The 22840-nt window shown below is 53.2% G+C and overlaps 1 protein-coding gene across 1 annotated transcript; it reads right to left on the reverse strand.

The window, feature by feature from the left end:
- Positions 1-74: 74 nt before the first annotated feature.
- On the reverse strand, positions 75-18935 carry BSPRY (B-box and SPRY domain containing). Its single transcript, XM_067561533.1, has 6 exons — positions 18597-18935; positions 16633-16731; positions 14761-14991; positions 9992-10017; positions 8400-8524; positions 75-857 (listed from the first exon to the last, which is right to left on the reverse strand). The coding sequence occupies exons 1-6, from the start codon at positions 18897-18899 to the stop codon at positions 331-333; spliced, it is 1311 nt and encodes a 436-aa protein (XP_067417634.1). The 5' UTR covers positions 18900-18935; the 3' UTR covers positions 75-330.
- Positions 18936-22840: the final 3905 nt, after the last annotated feature.

Genomic DNA, 22840 nt, shown 5'->3' on the forward strand with positions numbered 1-22840 from the left:
ATTATGGGCAGTTTCCACCTCTGAAGTTTCAGGGATTGGCTACAGCCAGAGGCTAACTACATGACAAGATGAGCCAATCCTGTGTAATTAGATTGCCTGGACAGAATTCTAGGGGGCTACTGCAGTTAAGAAACAAGCTCAGAGCAGGCACCTGGGCTGAAGCTAAGGCCTATTTAGGTGCCGGTGCATTCAGGCTGCCAGCTCCATCCTGGCTGCTTGGAGTGACTGAAGATCCAGCAGGTGGCTGTGCCAAGCTGCACATCTCTGCAGAGAGCTCCCCCTTGTCCCCACAGCTGGAGTGTGAGCTGCTGCCCCTGCGCCACGCCTCATTCACTGAATGAAGGAGATGCTCTGGTCAGCCACAGCAAGCACAGGGTAGATGGGTGCGGTGAAGGCTTCACGGTGCGAGTGGAGGATGGCGCAGGCGACTGGGTCGTAGAATAGCACTTCCCCACCGTCCAAGTCCACCACCACGCCCACCTGCGTGGGGCACCTGACCAGCTCCACAGCCTGATGCTGGTCGTTGTGCGAGAAGCGGAACTCCTTATCGTAGCGGGAGAACACCCAGGAGCAGGGGTTGTAGCCCAGCCGGGCTTCGTTGCCGGGCCCTTTGCGAGGCAAGGAGCCGTAAGAAATCCCCACTTTGTACGCGCAGCTCTTGGCCACGCTGACCCTCCAGGCGTGGAGCCCTTTGTGGAAGGCCTTCGCGGCCAAGGCGTTGGGCCAGTGATCGAAGCGCTCCAGGCGGTCCGGGTAGGGCTTTGCCTTCTTGGGGCTGAACGTCAAGGTTTTCTTGTCTTCCGACAGGGCCAGCAGAGGGCTGACGGTTTTCTCATCTACGTGAACGTCTTCCAAACCTGCCAGGGACACCGAACAGTCAGTACAGGCTGCGCAGCGGGACCTTGGCTAGCATCAGCCTGTGTCCCCCCAACCACCCTGGGCCTGGCTGGGAGCTGGTGCTCATGTCCGTGTTTCCCCTTTATCATTGGCCTCCCTAGGCAGTAGCCCTGTGCAGTGGCCCCTTCCTCTGGCGCTCAGCAGCACCATGGTCTGGGGCCAGCGGGCCAGCTCTCGGGGGGCGGGGCGCCCCCTTCCCTGCCCCAGCGAAGGGCTGAGCTCAGCCCGGACCCGTGTTGCCCTCACTGCTAGTCCTGCCCGGACACTGGCTCCTGGAGTTCTGCCCAGCCGTAGCCTGCACTAGGTCCTGACCGGCTCCCTCCATCATGAGCCATCTCCTTTTCCGTGCCTACCCCACCCTGCTGCCGGGACACAGGGCAAGGCAGGGGCAGGGAGACGCTGACGCAGAGGCCGGCGTGGCTCTGTGCTGAGGATGGCTGGTGAGCAGGAAGTCTCAGGCTCCCAGCACACTGGGGCTGGAGCAGAGGTTGGAGCAAGGTTACCCTGCATGGCAGCCCAGGGGTAGGACCCAATGGGGACCGGTGCTGCAGGGCTGGCAGCTCCGGCTAAACCTGTCTCCAAGCTGGGACGAGGCACTTGCATTCACAGGCCACCACCCATGGACAGCTACTGCCTGGCTTCCATCTGACATCCCCGCCCCACCTGATGCGGAAGATCCCGCCTGCCCACTGGGGCAGAGCAGCCCTTCGGGTGGGCTCTTGGCAGGGCTGGTGCCAAGACAGCCTCTGCTGCAGGTTTCCCCTTTCAGCCAGGACGTGTGATGGTGCAGAGCACGTTCCACACCCGAGATTGCCCTGGGCCGCTGCCCACGGGGCTCCCCCAGCTGAAGGAGGCGGCGCGCTCTTCTCGGGACCCAGCTTTCCCCACCCAGCTCTGGAAGCGTCGGGTCCGACTCGGGGCAGAGCCAGCTGACGGAGCAGGACGCCTCTCATCTTTCCCAAATAGTTCCCTGCCCTGGACCGCGGCAGCCCAGAACGCAGCAGGGACAGGGCTTCATTTGCCCTGGCACCTCTGGGCTCGCCACGTCAGAGAGGAGTGTGAAAGAACTGCTTGAGCTCCAGCACCAATTTCATTCCAAATCAAGCACGGAGCAGAGATACGTGATTAGTTTGGGCCCAAAGGCATAGATGAGTGAAACAGACAAGGACTCAGCTGTGAGTAGGGTGGGAGGTGGGGGGGCGCAGGGGGGATCTTGGCCCCTTCCCAGCAGACAGGAGCCCATCCATATCCCAGCCAGCCACCCCCCTTGGTGTAGACTCCCCCATTGCCGCAGTCCTCAGCTGAAAGACCAGAGACTGGACTCCCCTCCCCCAGGTCTGGGGCTCCTTGGAGCACGGACCGGCTTTCAGGGCAGTGTCTGAACAGCACCAGCGGGATCTGGGCCATGCCTGGGTCTCCTAAGTCGCACTCCGACCGCACCATAGTGCTCAAGCCCATCCAGGGCTGGGCGAAGACAAGCTGGTTTAGGGAGCCTGCCGTGTGCTGCCTGTCAGTCCCTTGCCCTGCCAGTCACCCCAGTACCTTCCTCCTGCACACAATTCCTGCCCAAGCCCCTCTCTGTGACCCTTCTGGGGCCCGGGACAGAGAATCAGTGGTTACCAATGAGCAGGGGCAGGGCAGGGCAGGGCCAGGCTGCTCCTGGTGGCGTGAAACAACAGGAGAGGTCACAACCTCTAGGAACCGCAATCAACAGGCTTGTGGTTTAGAGCCATGTGCTGAGCAGGATCCAGAGTGGCAGGGCAGAGAGGATCCTGGGACCCTTCCGCCTGGAATCTCCCTCCTCTCACCACGGCTGATGATCCTGTCCTGCCTGGGGCATCTGGTGCCATATCCCTCCACCCCCAGGGCAGGATATTCCCGCCATGCAACCCACCCCCAGCTGAGCTGCATGGGAAGACGACTCAGCAGTTCTGGAGGGCGGTGGGGTGAGGATGTTTGTGCAACTGCCCAACGGTTCTCTGCCAATTTGCTTTTCAAATCCTCTGAGTGCAGAGCTGCACTGCAGCCTCCTCTGCTCAGTCCCGGGGCCGCTTCCCAGCAGGAAGCTCTATCTGCCGGGACCTCTCCTTGCCCGTCCCCCATTTCACTTGCTTTGTATCTTAAGACATCACCCTAAAGACCAGATTGGGAGCAGGTGAGTCACCTCCTCCTAGGCAGACATGAAGGACAGGGCTGGGCTGGGCTTGGTGTTGAGCTGGGGGGAAGGCATAGCTTGCTTACCTCACCTCGGGCCTAATCCTGCCAGGTGCTGAGCACCCTCAGCTGCCACTGATGTTCCACGCCTGGCAGGATCACTTCTGTAAGACCTGGGAAACAACCAGTGGATGGAGCCCAGTGCACGGCAGCTTAAGGGCCTGAGCCAGTGGTTTGAAAGGGTCAGGAACAGAAAGGATTAGAAAACCTGCCTTACAGCGGTAGGCTCCAGGAGCTCAGCCTATTAAGGGGTGACCAGATCACAGTGGTTAAGTACCTATGTGGAAAACAATGATCTGATAACAAGCTCTTCAGCTGAGCAGACAAAGGTCTAACATGACTCAATGGTGAGACAAATTCAGGTAGGAAAATGAAATCAGAAATGATTAAGAGTGAGGATAATTAACCATTGGAACAATGTACCGAGGTCATGGTGGATTCTCCATGACTGACCATTTTAAATCAGAATTGGATTATGTCCCAAATCATCTGATACAGGGATTATTTTGGGGGAGTGCTATGGCCCGTGTGATGGGTCAGACTAGATGGTCCCTTCTTGCCGGGGAATCAATGAATCTAGGAGCAGTCTCCAAGCACCCTTGGGAATGATGGGTGAATCAGCAGCAGACGGAATAGAATCATAGATGTGTAGGACTGGAAGGGACCTCGGTAGGTCATCTAGTCCAGTCCCCTGCACTCAAGGCAGGGCTGAGTAATAACTAGACCATCCCTGACAGGTTTGTCTAGCCTGTTCTTAAAAATCTCCAATGACGGAGATTCCACAGCCTCCCTAGGCAATTTGTTCTAGTGCTTAGCCACCTTTTCCTAACGTCCTACCTAAACCGCCCCTGCTGCATTTCAAGCCCATTGCTTCTTGTCCTGTCCTCTGTGGATAAGGAGAACAATTTATCCTCCTCCTCCTTGTAACAACCTTTTAAGTACTTGAAGACCATTATCATATCCCCCCTCAGTCTTCTCTTCTCCAGACTAAACAAACTGGTTTTTTCAATCTTCCTTCTTAGGTCTTTTTTTTTCTCTAGACCTTTATTCACTTTTGGTGCTCTCCTCTAGCTGGTCTCCAATGTATCCACATCTTTCGTGAAGTGTGGTGCCCAGAGCTGGCTGTAGCACTCCAGTTGAGGCCCCATCAGTGCTGAGTGAAGTGCAAGAATCACTTCTCGTGTCCTGCTTACAACACTCCTGCTAATACAGCCCAGAATGTTTGGGGTTTTTTTGCAACAGTGTGACACTGTTGATTCATATTTAGCTTGTGATCCACTATGGCCCCCACATCCCTTTCTGCAGTACTGCTTCCTAGGCAGTCATTTCCCATTGTGTATGTGTGCAGCTGATTGTTCCTTCCTACGTGCAGCACTTTGCATTTCTCCGTATTGAATTTCATCCTATTGACTTCAGACCGTTTCTGGTTTGTCCGGATCATTTTGATTTCTAATCCTGTCCTCCAAAGTGCTTGCAACCCTCCCCAGCGCGGTATTATCCACAGACTTTAGAAGTGTGCTGTCTATGCCAAGTCAGGTGGCAGTTAACAGCAGCAGCTCTAGGGTGAGGGATTTCCACAGGGTCTTATTTAACCCTTTCTGCCTGGCGCCACGTGAAGTGGGAGAATAAGAGGTCGCTTTGAGCAAAGCAGAATAATAAACTATGCCACCTGTGCAGAGCGCGGCTGCTGCAGTCACGAACTCTAGGGGAGCTGCTCTGGGGGCTTTCCTATCCGTGACAGCAAGCTCAGCTGGGGCTACCGGTCAGGCATGTCCCCTGCTAGCCAAAGCGGACTCGGCCCCATTCGATCGATAGAAAAACTTTATCATTAAGTGAATGAGAAAAAACACCTTGAGCTTCCGAATGTGTCTGCTTCTGCCATTCCCTGCCCCCACCACGTGTGCCCAAGCGTTGCCCAGAGAAAGGGAACACAGGCAATTTGCCAGACGTCCCAGCACTGCGCTTATCTCATACGAAGTGCAGCAGAATGCAAGCTCCCTCATCTTTCATATAGAGGGGCAGCCCCCAGAGACGACGCTCCCCAGCAGCACATCTGGATCCAAGCACAGCGTTGCATGCTGGGGCCTGGGCTTTAGGGCTTGTCTGCAGAGGGGGATTTTCCAGCATCATCATGCTGGTGTAACTCCCTGTGTGGGCACTCTTCTTCCGGTGTTATCCCAGGGAGCTAGACCAATATAACTCCTACTGTAATTATACCGGTATGATAGTGCTGGTCAGTTTCCCTGTGCTGACCAGTCCTTCGTCAGGATGAAATCCTATGGCCTGGGTTCTGCACAAGGTCAAATCAGATGATCTGATGGTCCCTCCCAACCTTAAAATCTCTGAATCTATGAGCTATGTTTTGGGAGGCCTCTTTAGTCTGTCTACACTACATAGAATCATAGAGTCATGGGGCTAGCAGGGACCACAAGGGTCACCTAGTCTAACCCCTGCCAAGACGCAGGATTTGTTGTGTCTAAACCATCCAAGACAGATGGCTATCCAGCCTCCTTTTGAAAACCTCCAGTGAAGGCGCTTCCACAACCTCCCTATGCAGTCTGTTCCATTCTCCTGCTGTTCTTACCGTAAGGAAGTTTTCCTAAAATTTAATCTAAATCTGCTATGCTGTTGTTTGAGCCCATTGCCTCCTGTCCTGCCCTCTGTGGCAAGAGAGAACAACTTTTCTCCATCTTTTTTATGGCAGCCTTCCAAGTATTTGAAGACCGCTATCATGTCCCCCCCAACGTTCTCTTTTCCAAAGTAAACATGCCCAGTTCCTTCAGCCTTTGCTCACATGGCTGCATTCCATCCCTTTGATCATCTTTGTCGCTCGCCTCTGGATCCTTTCCAGTTTCTCTACATTCTTTCTATACATTGGTGACCAAAATTGGACACAGTACTCCAGCTGAGACCTAGACAGCGCTGAGTAGAGCAGTACTATCAACTCCTGTGACTTGCATGCTGTGCCTCTGTTGATACAACTTAAAATTACATTTGCTTTTTTTGCAACAGCATCGCATTGCTGACATATCCAGCTATTTAGCTCATGCCCATCACTGTGGTACCATGTGCCCTGGTGAGAAGACAGACACTAAGCTGATGGTTTTCAATCTGGTGTAACTGGGCTGTTTATTAAGTATTTGTGTGGTCTGGAGCATATTTTATTTCTTTTAAAAATCAGGGCCTAGGTCTTCACACCTGTGTGCACGAAGTCAGACTCCTAAACCCAGACTTAGGCTCCACCGCTGAAATCTTGGCCCTAGCAAAACTCCCACTGACTTCAGTGGGGCCAGGATGTCACCGCTGGACCCTAAGTCCAGGTACCCACATTTGAACATTTCCATCCATGTGTTTAAAAGCAAGTCCCTGTCCTGGGTTCCACACAGCACCTAAGCCACTCAACCCAGAGAGACTGTCACATGCAAGGGATGTATGGGCATTTCTGAGGCTTGTCCCATTTCTGCATTTCACTGCAGCGGGCAAGGCTCCTCGTCAGTTTCCATCTCTGCATCTCACCCACTGCCCCAGGCTGCAATATCTGGGCTGCAAATCCTGCAGGGATTCAACCCCCTCCAAACCGGTGCTCAGGGAGATATGCTCTTGAGGCCATGGAATCAGTTCTGCTATAGCCTCCCTCACCCCAAACACTCAGAAATCATGAGTTCAGCCTCCAGATCAGGAGATTAGCTTAAAAATCACATGAGTCCTCAACATAATCAAATGCAGGCTGGTTTTATTGCCTTCTGGTTTGTGAGCTTTTAAGGTGCGTTCTGGTCCCATTTTTAAGCTTTTCTCTGCAACCATTAGGCCTAGAAACTAATTTATTTTTGAATGAAAGCTGAGATTGGCACATAATCAATAGTCTCCAGGAGCTGGGTTTTTAAGTAAAATAGCCGCTATCCACAAGCTTTGCAATGAAGTGGTGAGATTTGGCAACACTCTTTTTAAATTAGGTCTTGGGTCTCCATTCTGGGGCAGTGCTGCTCTAAGGGGCTGGCTTCACTTTTGTGTTTCAGATTATTTTGTTCAACATCTTCATTAATGATCTGGAGGATGGGGTAGATTGCACCCTCAGCAAGTTTGCAGATGACACTAAGCTAGGGGGAGTGGTAGATACCCTGGAAGGTAGGGATAGGATACAGAAGGACCTAAACAAACTGGAGGATTGGGCCAAAAGAAATCTGATGAGGTTCAACAAGGACAAATGCAGAGTCCTGCACCTAGGACGGAAGAATCCCATGCACAGCTACAGACTGGGGACCGACGAGCTAGGCAGCACTTCTGCAGAAAAGGACCTGGGGGTTACAGTGGATATGAAGCTGGATATGAGTCAGCAGTGTGCCCTTATTGCCAAGAAAGCTAATAGCATATTGGGCTGCATTAGTAGGAGCATTGCCAGCAGATTGTGGGAAGTGATTATTCCCCTCTATTTGGCATTGGTGAGGCCGCATTTGGAGTATTGTGTCCAGTTTTGGGCCCCCCACTACAAAAAGGATGTGGACAAATTGGAGAGAGTCCAGTGGAGGGCAACAAAAATGATTATGGGGCTGGAGCACAAGGTGTATGAGGAGAGGCCAAGGGAACTAGGCTTATTTAGTCTGCAAAAGAGAAGAATGAGGGGGGATTTGATAGCAGCCTTTAACTATCTGAAAGGGGGTTCCAGGGAGGATGGAGCTAGGCTGTTCTCAGTGGTGGCAGATGACAGAACTAGGAGCAACAGTCTCAAGTTGCAGGGGGGGAGGTCTAGGTTGGACATTAGGAAAAACTTTTTCACTAGGGGGGTGGTGAAGCACTGGAATGGGTTACCTAGGGAGGTGGTGGAATCTCCATCCTGAAGAGGTTTTTAAGGCCCAGCTAGACAGAGCCCTGGCTGGGATGATTTAGTTGGGGTTGGTCCTGCTTTGAGCAGGGGGTTGGACTAGATACCTCCTGAGGTCCCTTCCAACCCTAAGCTTCTATGATTCTATTTCTCTGTAGCATCTCCCTGCTGAAGCAAACAAGGGTCGTATCTGTTCTCTTTAGTGATAGCTGCTCCTGACACAATCGTGACCATGGGGGATGAATTCCCATTAACAAACATCTCTGTCTGGCTTAACATGCACTTGTGCATGCGGAGAATTTGAAGCACGCTTTGAAGTTACAGATTTACTCTCAACACCCATTTGCTTTCATGCACGCAAACCTGGAGAGCAATAATATCAGGCAGTCGGGGGAGGCTTGCTTAGCACAAAATGAATCAGTTTGTCGTGAGTCCCAGAAGAATGTGCGGCTGTGAGCAAGACACTGACCTGTGGCACAGCTGAGAACAGCAGAGGCCCATAATTGGTGCAGTAATGGACTCTGGACACATTGTTGATTAAAGTTTAACTTCTCCGACTCCTGCGGCTCCAAGATTCCCTCCGCTGCCTCTGTCCTAGGAAATGGAAGAGAGTGTTTATTTAGAAATGGACCAATTTAGTGTCAGGTGCGGGAAGATACACACACAAACCAGAGGTCACAAGGAAGTATTTCAACAATACTGCGCCAGATTCATCCCACGGGTGCGACTGAACGTGGCGAAATTACACCCAGGGTGAGGTGTCTCTTCATCTAGAATCCCCAGTGCAATTGTCAGGTGGCTTTGATTTCAGGCAGTGACAAACAGACGCTGACAGTTTAAAATACCCGCGAGTCGTTCAGCTTCCCAACGCCTCCAGTCGACACAGAGCAAACAGGTCTGAGACAGCCCCACTGAACACAGGCAGGTACAGCGAACATGCTGAAGTGGGCTAATCAGATTTCCCCACCGGGCCTGCTATAGAAAAGCCTTGCTGCTAAGGGGTAGGGACCGGCAGCAGCGTAACATGCCGAGACTCCTGAAGGATTTGACATAGCATGAGAAGGAGGCAGATCCCTGCAGTACGTGGCAGACCCCTGGAGTTTACTGGGCTGGTAAGGAAATGAGGCTCTGAGGTTTGCTGCTAATCACCTGCCATGCTTTACTGCTCACTCTTTAAAGCTAAACACAGGGTGAAAATGGGTAACAATCAGGATTCCAGGTAGTGGTAAGAAGCACTATCATTAGAACCACCCTAGGGGGCACTCAAAGCACCAAACGCCCAGCGAAGGACAGCCCAATTTCAGTCCTAGTTTTAAAATGCTATTGAAAAATCATCCCCTTTAGCCACGGTGCAATTCCCATCAGGTCCCCGTGCTCTGGAGCTGGGAAAGGCACAGGGCAATGGGGGCCGGGCACTCACTCTGCACCTCCCTTGTCTGGTTAATCAGGAGGCTGCGTGAATGCAGAGCCCTCCAGGGGGAAGCCTGAAGACAACTTGAAATTGTTACCCCTCTGTGCAATGCTGTAGTGGGCCTGTCCGCGGGCACGGAGTGCGCCAGGCTGTGTGGGGCAGACAGTCCCCAACACTTTTCAACGTGCCCGTGGTGGGATCGATCCATTTCCTATTGGAGGAAAGGGGAGATTTTCCATAGGCTCTAGTGGGAGCTAGATAAAGCCCCCAGTAAGCAAGTAACGTCTGCCAAAAGTGAAAGAGAGTGCGCCAATGTCTGAGGCACACGTGTGCAAGCACATCCGAGCATCTGTGTAAATCAGCTTTACTCCATCGAGCTACCCATGGGATAGGTCCTGGCCACAGAATTTCTAGGTGCCAGGAAAAAGAGTGTAGGTCCCCATGTCCGAGCCATAGTGCAGCGTGTGAAGCAAAGCCACAGTGGGACACTGGGCAAGGGGCATTTATATGCATGCAACGTCTCAGCTCCTGGCCAAAAGCAGCCCCAGACAGCAGCAGGTCAGTGTCCCCCGCTGCGTGGCAATGGCATGCTGTGCGCGTAGAATGGGGAAAGCGAGTCAGGAGAGGTCCGGGACCATTCGGGTACTCACCTCTCGAAGATCTCCTGCTCCGCGTGCTGGGGACAAGGAGAGAGACAGTCATAAAGGCTGAAATTCTCATAAGAACAACCATACTGGGTCCGAACAATGGTCCATCTAGCCCAGTGTCCTGTCTCCCGACAGCGGCCAGCGCCAGAGGGAATGAAGAGAACAGGCAATCATCAAGTGATCCATCCCGTCGGCCACTCCCAGCTTCTGGCAGTCAGAGGTTTAGGGACACCCAGAGCACAGGGTTGGGTCCCTGACCATCTTGGCTAATAGTCATTGATGGACCCATCCTCCATGAACTTACCTACTTCTTTTTTGAACCCCGTTATAGTTTTGGCCTTCACAACATCCTCTGGCAAGGAGTTCCACAGGCGGCCCGTGCATTGTGTGAAGACATACTTCCTAATATTTGTTTTAAACCTACTGCCTATTAATTTCATTGGGTCACCCCTGGTTCTTGTGTTATGTGAAGGAGTAAATAACACTTCCTGATTCACTTTCTCCACACCAGTCACGATTTTATAGGCCTCTCTCAGATCCCCCATTGTTGTCTCTTATCTAAGATGAACAGTCCCAATCTTTTTAATCTCTCCTCATGTTTTCTTGAGGCCACGGAATCAGTTCTGCTGCAGCCTCACCCACCCCAAATACTCAGAAATCATGAGTTCAGCCTCCAGATCAGGAGATTAGCTTAAAAATCACATGATCCCTAAAAATAATCAGATGTGGGTTCTTTTTATTGCCTTCTGGTTTGTGAGCTTTTAAGGAGCATTCTGGTCCCATTTTAAGCTTTTCTCTGCAACCACTAGCCCAAGAAACTAATTTATTTTTAATGAAAGCTGAGATTGGCACATAATCAATAGTCTCAGAAGTCTCCTCATCATTTTCGTTGCCTTTCTCTGTACCTTTTCCACCTCTAATGTATCTTTTTTGAGATGGGGCAACAAGAACTGCACGCAGTATTGAAGGTTTCTGTATACCATGGATTTATATAGAGGCATTATGATATTTTCTGTCTTCTTATCTATCCCTTTCCTAATGGTTCCCAGCACTGTTAGCTTTTTTGACTGCCACTGCACACTGAGTGGATGTTTTCAGAGAACTATCCACGCTGACTCCAGGATCTCTTTCTTGAGTGGTAACAGCTAATTTAGACCCCATTATTTGGTATGTATAGTTGAGATTATGTTTTCCAATGTGCATTTATCACCATTGAATTTCATCTGCCATTTTCTTGCCCAGTCACCCAATTTTATGTAACCTTGTAACTCTTCACGGTCAGCTTTGGACTAAATTATCTTGAATAATTTTGTATCGTCTGCAAACTTTGCCACCTCACTGCTCACCCCCTTTTGCAGATCATGTATGAATATGTTGACCAGCACTATCCCGTGCAGATCCCTAGGTGTAGGTCCCCATGTCTGAGCCATAGTGCAGCACGAGAAGCAAAGAGGACATGACTATTTACCACTTTCCATTGTGAAAACTGACTGCCTATTCCTGCCCTTTGTTCCCTAGCTCTCAACCAATTATTGATCCATCAGAGGACCTTCCCTCTTCTCCCATGACTTCCCCAACGTATCGTGTTCATCTAGGTGTCTGAGAATTCTGTTCTTTATTCGTTTCAACCAGTTTGCCTGGTACTGAAGTTAGGCTTGCAGGCTGGTAATTGCCAGGGTCTCTTCTGGAGCCTTTTTTTTTAAATTGGCATCACATTCCCTGTCCTCCATTTGGTATGGAGCGGATTTAAGTGGTCAGTCACATCCTACAGTTAGCAGTTCTGTCCTTTCGTATTTGAGTTCTCTCAGAACTCTTGGGTGGATACCATCTGGTCCTGGTGACTTATTACTGTTCAATGTCTCAATCTGTTCCAAAACCATCTCTAATGCCACCTCAACCTGGGACAGTTCCTCAGATTTGTCACCTAAAAAGAATAGCTCAGGTGTGGAAATCTCCCTCACGTCCTCTGCAGCGAAGACCAATGAAAATAATTTATTTTGCTTCTCCACAATGGCCTCATCCTCCCTGCGTGCTCCTTTAGCACTTCAATTGTCCAGTGGCCCCACAGCTTGGTTGACAGGCTTCCAGCTTCTGATGCACTTTACAAAATTGCTGTTAGTTTTTGTGTGTTTTGCTAGTTGCTCTTCACATTTTTTCTTGACCTGCCTTATGCTTCTTCTACACTTGACTTGCTAGAATTCATGCTCCTTTCTGTTTTCCTCCCTAGGATTTGACTTCCAGTTTTTAAAGGTTGCCTTTTTACCTCTAACCCCCTTACTCTGCTGTTTAGCCATGGTGACATTTTTTGGTCCTCTTATTGTTTTGTTTTGCTTTGATTTGGGGTATACGTCTAGTTTAAGCCTCTATTATGGTGCTTTGAAATAGTTTCCATGCAGCTCACAGGCATTTCACTCTTGTGACTGTTCCTTTTAATTTCTATTTGACTAGCCTCCTCATTTTTGTGTAATTCCCCTTCTTTGAAGTTAAATGCCACTGTGATGGGGTTCTTTGGTATTTTCCCCCTACAAGGTGTTAAATTTAATTACATTGTGGTCGTTCTTACTAAGCAAGTCAGCTCTATTCACCTCTTGGACCAGATCTGGTGTGTCACTCAGGACTAAATCAAGAATTGCCTCTCCCCTTGTGGGTGCCAGAACTAGCTGCTCCAAGAATCAGTCATTAGTGGTGTCTGGAAATTTTATCTCTGCTTCCCATCCTGAGGTGACATGCCCCCAGTCAATACAGGGATAGTTGAAATCCCCCATTATTACTGAGTTTTCTATTTTTATAGCCTCTCTAATCTCCTGGAGCATTTCACAAGCACCACCACCCTCCTGGTCCGGTGGTCGGTAGTATATTCCTGCTGCTAGTCTCTTATTGTTCAAGCGTGGAATTTCTGTCCCAAGAGATTCTCTGCTACTGTTTGATTCATTTAGATTTTTACTCTATTTGGCGCTCTGCTTTCACATATAGTGTCACTCCCCCACCAGCATGACCTACCCTGTCTGTCCTGTCCATACTGTACCCTGCTATTAGCAGGTCCCATTGATTATTATTGTTCTTACATAATAAAATCCCTCCCTGGTGCCTAGACACTGTGGTGCTGCGCACATGACAGAGCAGATCAGAACCCTGGGCTGGCGAGCTTCTCTCGAGAACGGAACTGGCTTGTCCGGTGCGAGGGAAGCGCATGGGAGACCTCGGTCAGGGCACCAGCTCTGTGAAAGGGGCTAGGGGTGCAACTCTGGATCCGTACTCCGTGGTGCTCCAGGATTCCAAGGGTTCCAGGTGCCTGTTCCTGCCGCATCGTCCTCTTGGCTCCTCAGTATGGAAACCCCATCACTTGCACTTGTCAGTTGTGTTCTCTCCCCCGCCTTCCACCACCACCGCACTGAAAAAAACATCCTGTGCTGGCTGAAAGGCAGCCGAAGCACTGCTAAGGGTGGAGCTGCCCTGCTGACTGACACCATGACAGCTTGATTCCACACAGAAGGTTAACAGGAAATCTATTTCTGTGGGCAGATGGACTAGCCGAGCCACCTCCACAGGCAGGGAGTTCCAGAACACGCAGTGCCTTCTGCACAGCCACAATTATCGATGCTTTAACGTCCTGACAACGACACAACGGTGACGTGTCAGTGCATTTAAACCCACAGGAAGCTCAACACTTAGCACAGTCATTGCAGTTCCCCATCAGCTGCCTGACTCATGGCGTTTCAGATGTTTACTGCAAGTGTACTTTGTCTGCCCTCGGTCCCCATCTCTTCTGGGAAAGGCCTAGGACTTGGGGGTGATGACAGCTCAGGAGAACGCTGCTTCCAACCCAGACCTCAGTCTGTTGCCAGCCAAACTCTCCTTTGTATCATCTCTCTCATGATGGGGAGCCTGCCTTCATTAGCAGAAGTAAATTCAGGAAGATTTCTTTGCCCAGTGTGTGGCCAATTGGTGGCATTTACTGTTGTGGGGTTAGAGGATCATATCCCAGGCTGGATAATTCTCAGATCAATCATATTTGTAGCCGTACATGCTATGGTCAATGTGTTCTTCTCTCCTGCGTCAGGCCGTGGTCTGAGCACCACAGAGCCAGGAAGGAAAAGACAAATGCACGCCACTTCTGAACAGAGCACCACAAGCACCTTCCTTTGACACATCACGTGTTGGCTCCTGCCAGAGACCTACATCTGAGCCAGGATGGAAACTTAAATCCCCATCACACCACCCTCACCCACTACCACCACTACATGACAAAGAGCCAGACAGACTTTTTCACCTGTTATTCTCTTGCTGGCTGGTATTTAACAGATCTCATGCTCCAGCCTCCCCTCTCTCTGGTTGAACAAGTCTGACTGGCCAATGCCGGCAGGCAGAATAGGAGATTCACTGTTACTAGTGTCACCACTGAACAGCCAGCATTGCTCTATCCCCCCGGGAAAAGTTCTGTCCCCAGAGCAGTGCTTCTGCCATCCCTTAACAAAGTTAAACCTACCTAAGCAATGGGTTAAGGTGGGGGAAACAGGATCACTGTCTGTTAACATCTGAAGGGAGAGGACTTGTTAAGGTTAGCCAAGGTGATTTAATGTATAATGAGAAGGAACCGGCCAAAGATCAGTGCAGACTTAGGCCTGGCCTACACTACAGAGTTAAGTCAACGTCAGGCGGCTTACCCCGACCTCACCAGGGAAGTGTCTACACTAGCAAGTTGCTCCCACCATTGTACGTTGCCCACTACATCGACGTAATAACTACCCCTCCGGGAGCACTGTGGTACTTACCACCAGGCAATGGTCATCCAGGCTGGTGATCACGTCCACCAGGTAGGTCCGGAGGGCAGCCAGTTTCTGCAGGGACTCGCTCCAGTGAGCTCGCTGGGTCAGGATGCTCTGGTGAGCCCGCTCCTCCTCCGTGTGCACTCTCTCCAGCAGCCGTTGCTCTTCGTTCTCACACGCATTTCTCACGAAGATGAGCCTCTGGATCACCACTTCCCGGGCCCAGCTTGCCGCGCTCTGCCGCAGCCAGGACAGGGGAGGGAGAGATGTCAGGCAAGCAGTGCCACGGGCATGCTGGAAAGCTACGACCAGAGCTGGTTTTCAGCATGCTCTAAGGCCGAGTTAATCCACCCGAGATCACTGGGATTAAAGTAGTGTAAACCAGTGTGAGATCGGAGCCAGGCCAATCGACCTACCAGCTGTGGCGTTTCTAAGGCACCAGTTGGTATCACCATGGCTACTAAGTGCCAACTGGACACTCAGCGAGGCCCGAAATTGCAGTGTTACATAAAAAACAAGTTTTACTCAGAGACTCTAAGGTCAGAAGGGACCAGTATGATCATCTAGTCTGACCTGCACAATGCAGGCCACAGAACTTCACCCACCCACTCCTGTAATAGACCCTGACCTAAGACTGAGATACTGAAGTCCTCAAATAATGATTTAAAGAACTTCAAGGTACAGAAATCCACCAGCAAGTGCCCCATGCTGCAGAGGCAAGCGGATATATCGATGGATATTATTCCATGTAATATTCAGGGAAATGATCCCACAACTCCTATTGACTCAGCAGCGGGTCTGTTTGGACTGAAGCATGTCTGTGCCATGTCTGCAGCTCAGCCATTGCAGAGGGGGCGGGAGAGGCGGGAAGTGAACTAACTAGAAACAAAACTGAAACTGACTAGCCTTTTATTTCCATTTCCCCAGCTGAACTGGGAGAAGTTAGTTAGGGTCACTGAAGTGTTCACAGGCATTATTGCTAACACAGGCCTGGTCTACACTAGAAAATTAGGTCGACATAACTACATCGCTCAGGAGTGTGAAAAATCCACAGCCCTGAGTGGTGTCGTTACGCTGACCTAAGCCGCCGTGTAAACAGCGCTAGGTCAACAGAAGAAATCTTCAGTCGAACTAGCTACTTCCTCTTGGGGAGGTGGATTATCTACGCTGATGGGAGAAGCCCTCCCTCCGGCTGGCATAGGTAGTGTCTACACTGTGGTGTTACAAGTGTAGACACACCCACAGAGTATTTACACAGAAATAGCTGCCCTGATCCTCAGTTACACTATGGCCACTTTACACTGCGCTCGCACTGTATTTGGGCTTTAAAATGAGTGTAGGATGAAACAGACACTGCCGGAGTGGTGTAACGTGGCCTCGGTGTAAGGGAGAAATGGGCCCAGTAGCATTGTTGTCTTGACCTGGTCACTTTAAAGGAAAGCACTGACTGAGGCAGGCGTGGGAAGCAGGACAGCTCTTCGGCTACCAACTGAACTGAGCGATGAGCAGACTCCAGAGCCCATCACCAGGACCCAGGCCAAGGTCATGTACAGGAGGATGGGGCAGCAGAGAGGGGGTCCATGCCACACCAGCGCACACTGGAAACAGTGCAATGCGTACTGTGCATACACTGAACTGGCTGACTCAGGGAGAAGAGTTGGGGTTAATAGTGCAGGAGCCAAGCAAACCTGTCAGGTCATTATGGGGCGTGATCAGTTAGGGGGAAGGGCCTAAAAACAGGTGAGTGAAGCCATCTCAGCAACTCCGTGCAGCCAGCAGTAATACTGCTGATTGGGGGGGATGTTCACCAGTGAGATGCAGGCTGCACTAGCAAGTCCAGGTCCACACTCCCACACCAAGGAAAGAAAAGAGAATTACCAGAGCGCTTTGGTTCTTCCCTGGCAGCACTTCGGCCATGTATTTGGTGATCACAGCACTCTGCAGCTGGAGCTTCTCACACTGATCCACAATTTTATTCTGAAACACAGAATCGGAGCTCTGGATTCACAGCCTCTCTTGGGGCATCCTCTGCCCTTTGGGCACTGTGGGCTCTGAGAAGTGTGGTCGTACAGCATCCCTTCGCTAGAACAGGGCTGCAGGAGGAGCCGGGGCACTCCTGGCTCTTAGCCCCATTGCAATCAGCTGCAAACACACACCTTCTTTACGAGCATTAATAAAACCCAATCCTGCCTGAAAAAGTCACGAATGGGCCTAAAATGTCCCTCAAAGCTCCTATGTTTTAATCATATGACAATCCGCTTAGTAAGGCCTGTCCTTGTTGCCAGTGGTATTATCTCTGCGAGAGGAAGAGGTGGAGGGAAGGGAGAAATGGTTAAATGCAGAGGCCAGGTTCTGTCATGTTCTGGCTCCTTTACACCACTCTGGCTTTGTGAGGGGACAGAAACCCAGTGGAAATGGCCTCTGGGACTATCCCTGGCATAAGAGGTTTCTCCCGACACTGGCAGAGTTGCCCGAATGGCTTTAGCCACCTCCCTCAGCCACTGGCATAGAGCGTGCACCAGGGAAGGGCGCAGGTGTGGCCAAGATCAAAACAGCTCCAACTCTGCTCAGCAGGAATGCCTCTAGGAAGCAGTTGCAGCCAAACAGAACTTGGAGCAGCCCTGGGGCTGCTCTAATTTGTGCCATGACTGGGCAGCCCAAGCTATGGCGTGTAAAGCAGCCTTTGCCCGCCCCTGCAAGAGGCATAGTTTTGTCCTTTGGCATCTTTACTTCCCGTCGGCAGTAAGGGGATTCCTGTCTGATTGCTGGGACCCGAATCTGTCATTTGGCTTGCCATGTAAATACCCACAGCCAGCAGACAGCAGCAAGGAGGGGTGTACACCGCCTTTGTATCATTTTGATCTCGCCCTAGGGATATTCCCAGAGCAGTGCAGAGGATGACCACCCCAGGCAGGGCCCAAGGCAGGCCCGCCGCCTGCACACCTGCGCCCTGCCGACAGGTGAGAGGGAAAGAGCAGCCTCGCGCTCCAGGGCAAGTTGTGCTATTGCCAGCCGGCAGGCACGAAGGTGTGGGATTGGTCACCTGTGTCACATGGCACTGTTTCTGCTCTCTGATTGGATGGCTGAAACTTTTTTAAACAGGACAGTGGGGGGTGGGTGTGACAGTGTCGGTGGCTCTCCCCGGCCCGGCCCGGGCTCGGTGTCTAGCGGAGCGGCCCCGGGTGCTGCAGCTGCAGCTTCACAAATACACCTCCCCTCCCCCCCGCCCATGGGGGAGCGCGCCCCTCTGGGTCCGGTCCACTGCCCCGGCCCCATGCCCAGGGCTGCCCAGCACGTGGGGCCAGGCCAGGGAGCGACCGGCCGGGCCGGGCCCTGCCGCACTTGGCCTCCCTCCGGCCCGCGCTGCTGAGCTCGCTCCCCCCCGGCGATGCTCGCCGTGACCCGCCCCGCTCTGCCCATTTCCCCCAGCCCAGCCCAGCCCGCGGAGCCGCCGGGCCGGGCCAGGCCGGGCCCCCCCTCCCCGGCCGGGGGCTTTGCCTCTCGGCAGGAGTCTGCGCAGCGCCTGGCACCGGGGGGCCCTGGGCTCAGCCGGGTCTCGGGCGCCAGCGATACCCCGCCGCGGGGACGGCACCTGGGACGGGCGATCCCTGGGGCGCGGCGTTAGCAGCCCCCGCTCCACCGCCGGGCCGGGCCGAGTCCCCGCCGGGGGCACCCGGCCCCAGCGCACGGCGCGGCCGGGCTGGCTGCAGGGAGGCGCCCAGGGGCTGCCGGCCAGCGGGGCGTGGAGCGGCCCGGGCTCGCCCGCGGCTGTGAGCAGCCCAGCCCCGACCCCCCGCGCCGGGCTGTGCTCCCCGAACCCCCGGCCCCGGCCCGGCGCCTACCCGCAGGTCCGCCGCCTTCTCCTCCAGCGCCGTCACGCGGTGGCCGCGGCAGCCGCCCAGCCCGGCGCACTGGGCGCACACCAGCCGGCGGTGCGCGGCGCAGAACCAGCCCAGCTCCAGGTCGTGCTCCGGGCAGCGCTCCCCGGCCGGTACCGGCCCCGCCGCCCCGCTCCCCGCCGGGGGCTGCCGCGGGGCGCCCGGCTCCCAGAGCTCCGCCGGCCCCGCCTGGCTCCGGCTGCCCGGCTCCGCGCCGAGGGGCGGCGGCCCCGCAGCTGCCGGCAGCCCGGTCCCCTCCTGCGCCATGGGCCGGCGCGCGCCGCAGGACGGAGCCGGAACCACTCCCGGGCGGACACGGGCCACGGGAGCTGCTGGGAGCGGGCGGCACCTGTCCCAGGTGCGGGGAACTGACGGGCGGGCGGGGAAGGTGACGGCAAAGTTAGAGCGAACCGCCCTGCACACACAGACACACACACACAGCACTGCACACACAGACACAGACACACACAGCACTGCACACACACACACAGACACACACAGCACTGCACACACACACACACACAGCCCTGCACATCACCCCGATTGCTGCACACAGCACTGCACACACACACAGACTGACACACAGCACTGCACACACACGGACACAGCCCTGCACACCACCCCGATTGCTACACACACACACACACACACACAGAGCCCTGCACACCACCCCGATTGCTGCGCACACACACAGACACACACACACTGCTGTGCACACACACAGAGATACACACATACACCCCGACTGATGCATACATACATAGAGACACCAACTGCTGCACACACACAGAGTGCTCTGCGCACACACAGAAACACTGACTACTGCACATGCAGACACAGGACCTTGCACACACACACACCATCCTGCACACACAAGTGCACCGCCCTGTGTGCCTGCACACACCATCCTGCACTCACACCCATACACACCATTCTGTGTGCACGTACACACTGACTCCGACAAACACACACACTGACTGCTGCACACACCCTCACTGCCCTGAACACACGCATGCACGCCACCCTGAGCACGCACACACACATTGACACACGTCCCGCACCCTGCACATGTGGACACACACATACTGGCTGCTACACACACACACACACCATCCTGCACATGTGAAAACACATTTGATTTCTGCACACACCCTCAACGCCCCGCACCCTCACCCACACCGCCCTGCACACTCACACATCCCATGCCCTGTGCGTGTGTGCACACACACACTCTCCCTGACTGCTGCAGTTTCACTGGCAGCTGCATCTGAATTTCAAAGCGATTCCTCCTCCATTAATCTTCACACACTCTTCACCACACTCAAATCCCTGGGCCCGGGCACTCCCTGAGGACAGGGGCCTCTGAGCAGCTTCCTCGCTCTGGCCTGTCTCTGAGAGCTCTGCCTTTCCCCCCACAAATGTACTGGAGAAGGGGAGTAAGAGAGGCTGCCATTTGTCTGTGTGCTGGTAGGACCCACGTGTGTTTGAAAGCCCATTGCACTGTTTTCAATGACCGCACAAGGCGTGGGGCCCCTGTGCGTGGATGTGAGGGTGAGTGTGTGTGTGGCTGTGTGAGGAGGGAACGACAAAAGGCATATTTGAATGGCAAGTTGGTTATTGGTTAACAAACCTACCAGCCTTGAAGATGCCGCTGGTGGGAGGGCGGCCCTGTGTGAAATATGACTGTCCGGGAAGGAAGGGAATGCCCTCTGCTGAGATCACAGTGCTGTTGTGTTCCCTGGGGAGTCACATTTTCCTTTTGTGGGTGGGGTGTTGGGGCAGGGGCCATGGTTTCCCATAAGTGCATGTACAGCAGGAACTGTCCGTGAGGGTGGGAAGGCAGGGCCAGGGCCAGGGCCAGAGCAAGGCTGGGTCACAGGTTGATTGGGATCAGAAGCTCACACCTCAGTCCTTCTCATCTTCTCTCGGGACCAGTGTAAATTGGCCTCCCAGCCCTCACCCCACCTCTAGAACTGACCCCAGAGGAATCTCTGTGAAGACTGAACATTTCACTGGCCATTCCCTATTACTGCTTATTTTCACGCCCCTCTCTGTGGGCAGGCCTGGCCCCCAGTGTACTATCACACGACAGGGTGGAGCAGGAATGTCCCAGCAATGTCTGCTCCAGTTGGACGGGAATTGGAACATACTGGTTGTACTGGGAGTGCGCCTGGCGCCCTGAGATTTCTCGGCTGCTTTGCAGAGCCAATGTCATTCACAGCAGCTTCTAAGTATGGTCACTTGGCTGAATCAAAGTGACATCTGAATCTTCGGAACTTTGCCTGACACTAGTCATCGTCTTGTATGTTTCGTGTTTCTGTAACTAGCTGGCTGACTGGCTTGTGCATCCCATCTTTGCTTTGTCCTGGTCTGGGCAGTCCTGAGTGCCAGAAAGCCTCCCCCTCTGCTCAGCACTGAGTGATGCTCATAAGCCTGTTTCCGTGATGATCCTGTCTGAACCCCAGCCCTTGCCTTGTCAAAAAAATGATCCTGAAATCTCTGGGGATTTTTGGAAGCCTTGATCACTAGGGAAAGATGCTGTCTCTGCTCAGGCAGTCACTGTGCAGCAGAGACTCTCATGGAAATCAGCAACCCGCGATATGAAAGTGATGTATATCCCACAGGCAAGTTTAATACAGAGGAGGCCTCATTCTGCTATTTGACACTAGTATAAATCTGGAGTAACTCCATTAATATCTGGATTTAACTGGCATAACTGAGAGCCGAGTTTGGCCCAAGAGCCTCTGTCAAAGTCAACGAGAAGCGTTGCTCCACAGACGGAAGCCTTGGCAGATCCTGTTAGCTAGAAGGAAGAGAAACTGACCTAGATGTAAAATCACTCCTGGGAGATTGAGGGCAGAGTTACTGTAACTTTACCAGGTCATGGCCTCCCTAGGAAGAGATGACACAGAGTCTCCTTGAGCCACTGAGCCAGGGAGAATCTCCTTGTGCAAGCTGTTGCAGGGAGAATCTCACCCAGGGACACTGCATTAGGCACCCTGCCACCCAGGCGCCGCAGGAAAGGGATTCTCAGAAACCAGCAAACTGAGCTGGGAGTCCTCTGAACTAGCCCCTTGGAAATGCTGAGGAGAGGGGTGTGGCCTAACCCCACCCCTGGCTTCAAGGGACTGTCCATGTGGGAGTCAGTCTCTGGGGTCAGCCCTTCCTCGCGGCAGGCCGGCGCGCGCTCCGGTAGCCAAGAGCCCGGGGGTGATGGCGCCACGCTGGGCTGTGGGAGACGTTTTCAGATCCCTGCTCTGCCTGATTTGAACCTGGTTGTCTCATCTCCCAGCTGAGTGCCCCAGCCACTGGGCTACACAACCATCCTCTTCTGCTTGTCCTACAAAGGGGCCCAGCCTGAGCGGAAGAGACGGAGGAAGCCCCAGCCGAGTGTGCGCAGCTCTGTGCCGGTCGGGGCACTCAGCGGCGAGCAGGGAGAGGTGGCTTCAAGTCCTCGCTCCAGCTCAGGCAGAGCAGGGATATTAGGCACCTCCAGGGGTAGCTGGCAGCTGAGCAGGGGCTTGGAGGATCTCAGTGGTGCCTACATGCTGGATTGAAGCACTTCTATTCCTTCGCAGGGCTAGCCCCCAGTTCCCTTACCTGCCCATGCACTACATGGGGAAGGATGCTGCTGCCGGGCCATCCTGAATGACATGACCACACGTGAAATGCTCCAGCAGGAGAATACGATCCAGAAGCAGCCAGAGTCTCATGGTGCTTTATTATTGCAAGGAAAACTGGCTGGGTTGCACCTCGACCAGATGTCAGTGTTGGTGTCCAAGAGGAAGAGATTCACACCTGCCAAACAGCAGCTCGGAGAGCTGCGAATGAAGCTTGCTCCTTGTGGAGGTGTAAGTGAACTGGCCTGGCACTGCCGTTCTCTGACACCTCCCGAAGCTCCCCTAACCAACAGGGACTGATCTGAAAGCTGCAGGGGACCCAGGAATAGCCGCAAGTGGCTAAAAATGTGAGGGTTTGATTTTGTGAAGCTCAAGCCGTTCAACTGACTGAAGGATGCTTAAAGCAGGCGCAGACTCTGCTCCATTACTCCGCCGTTCACCCTTATATATTGCACATGCCGAGCTCCGTAGCCCTGAATATTTGTGTGCTGCTGGTGTAATGAATCTGTGCTCACAACTAATCCCATATGGTGACACGGGGGGCCAGAATGCAGCAATTTTGTCTCCAGAAACACATGCTCGCTCAGC

The sequence above is a fragment of the Emydura macquarii genome, unplaced genomic scaffold (genome assembly GCF_026122565.2).
Source record: "Emydura macquarii macquarii isolate MOO-44397 ecotype Brisbane River unplaced genomic scaffold, CSIRO-AGI_Emac_v2 contig_2417, whole genome shotgun sequence".
In the NCBI taxonomy this organism is placed as follows: domain Eukaryota; kingdom Metazoa; phylum Chordata; order Testudines; family Chelidae; genus Emydura; species Emydura macquarii.

Bases quoted from the DNA above. Each gene is read 5' to 3' on its own strand.
- BSPRY (XM_067561533.1), bottom strand. From the start codon at position 18,899: ATGGCGCAGGAGGGGACCGGGCTGCCGGCAGCTGCGGGGCCGCCGCCC. The intron at 10,018-14,760 runs GTAAGTACCACA...CCTTGTCCCCAG, and splicing joins TGGATGACCATTGCCTGGTG to CACGCGGAGCAGGAGATCTT. The intron at 858-8,399 runs GTCAGTGTCTTG...TGTCCCTGGCAG, and splicing joins TGTTCTCAGCTGTGCCACAG to GTTTGGAAGACGTTCACGTA.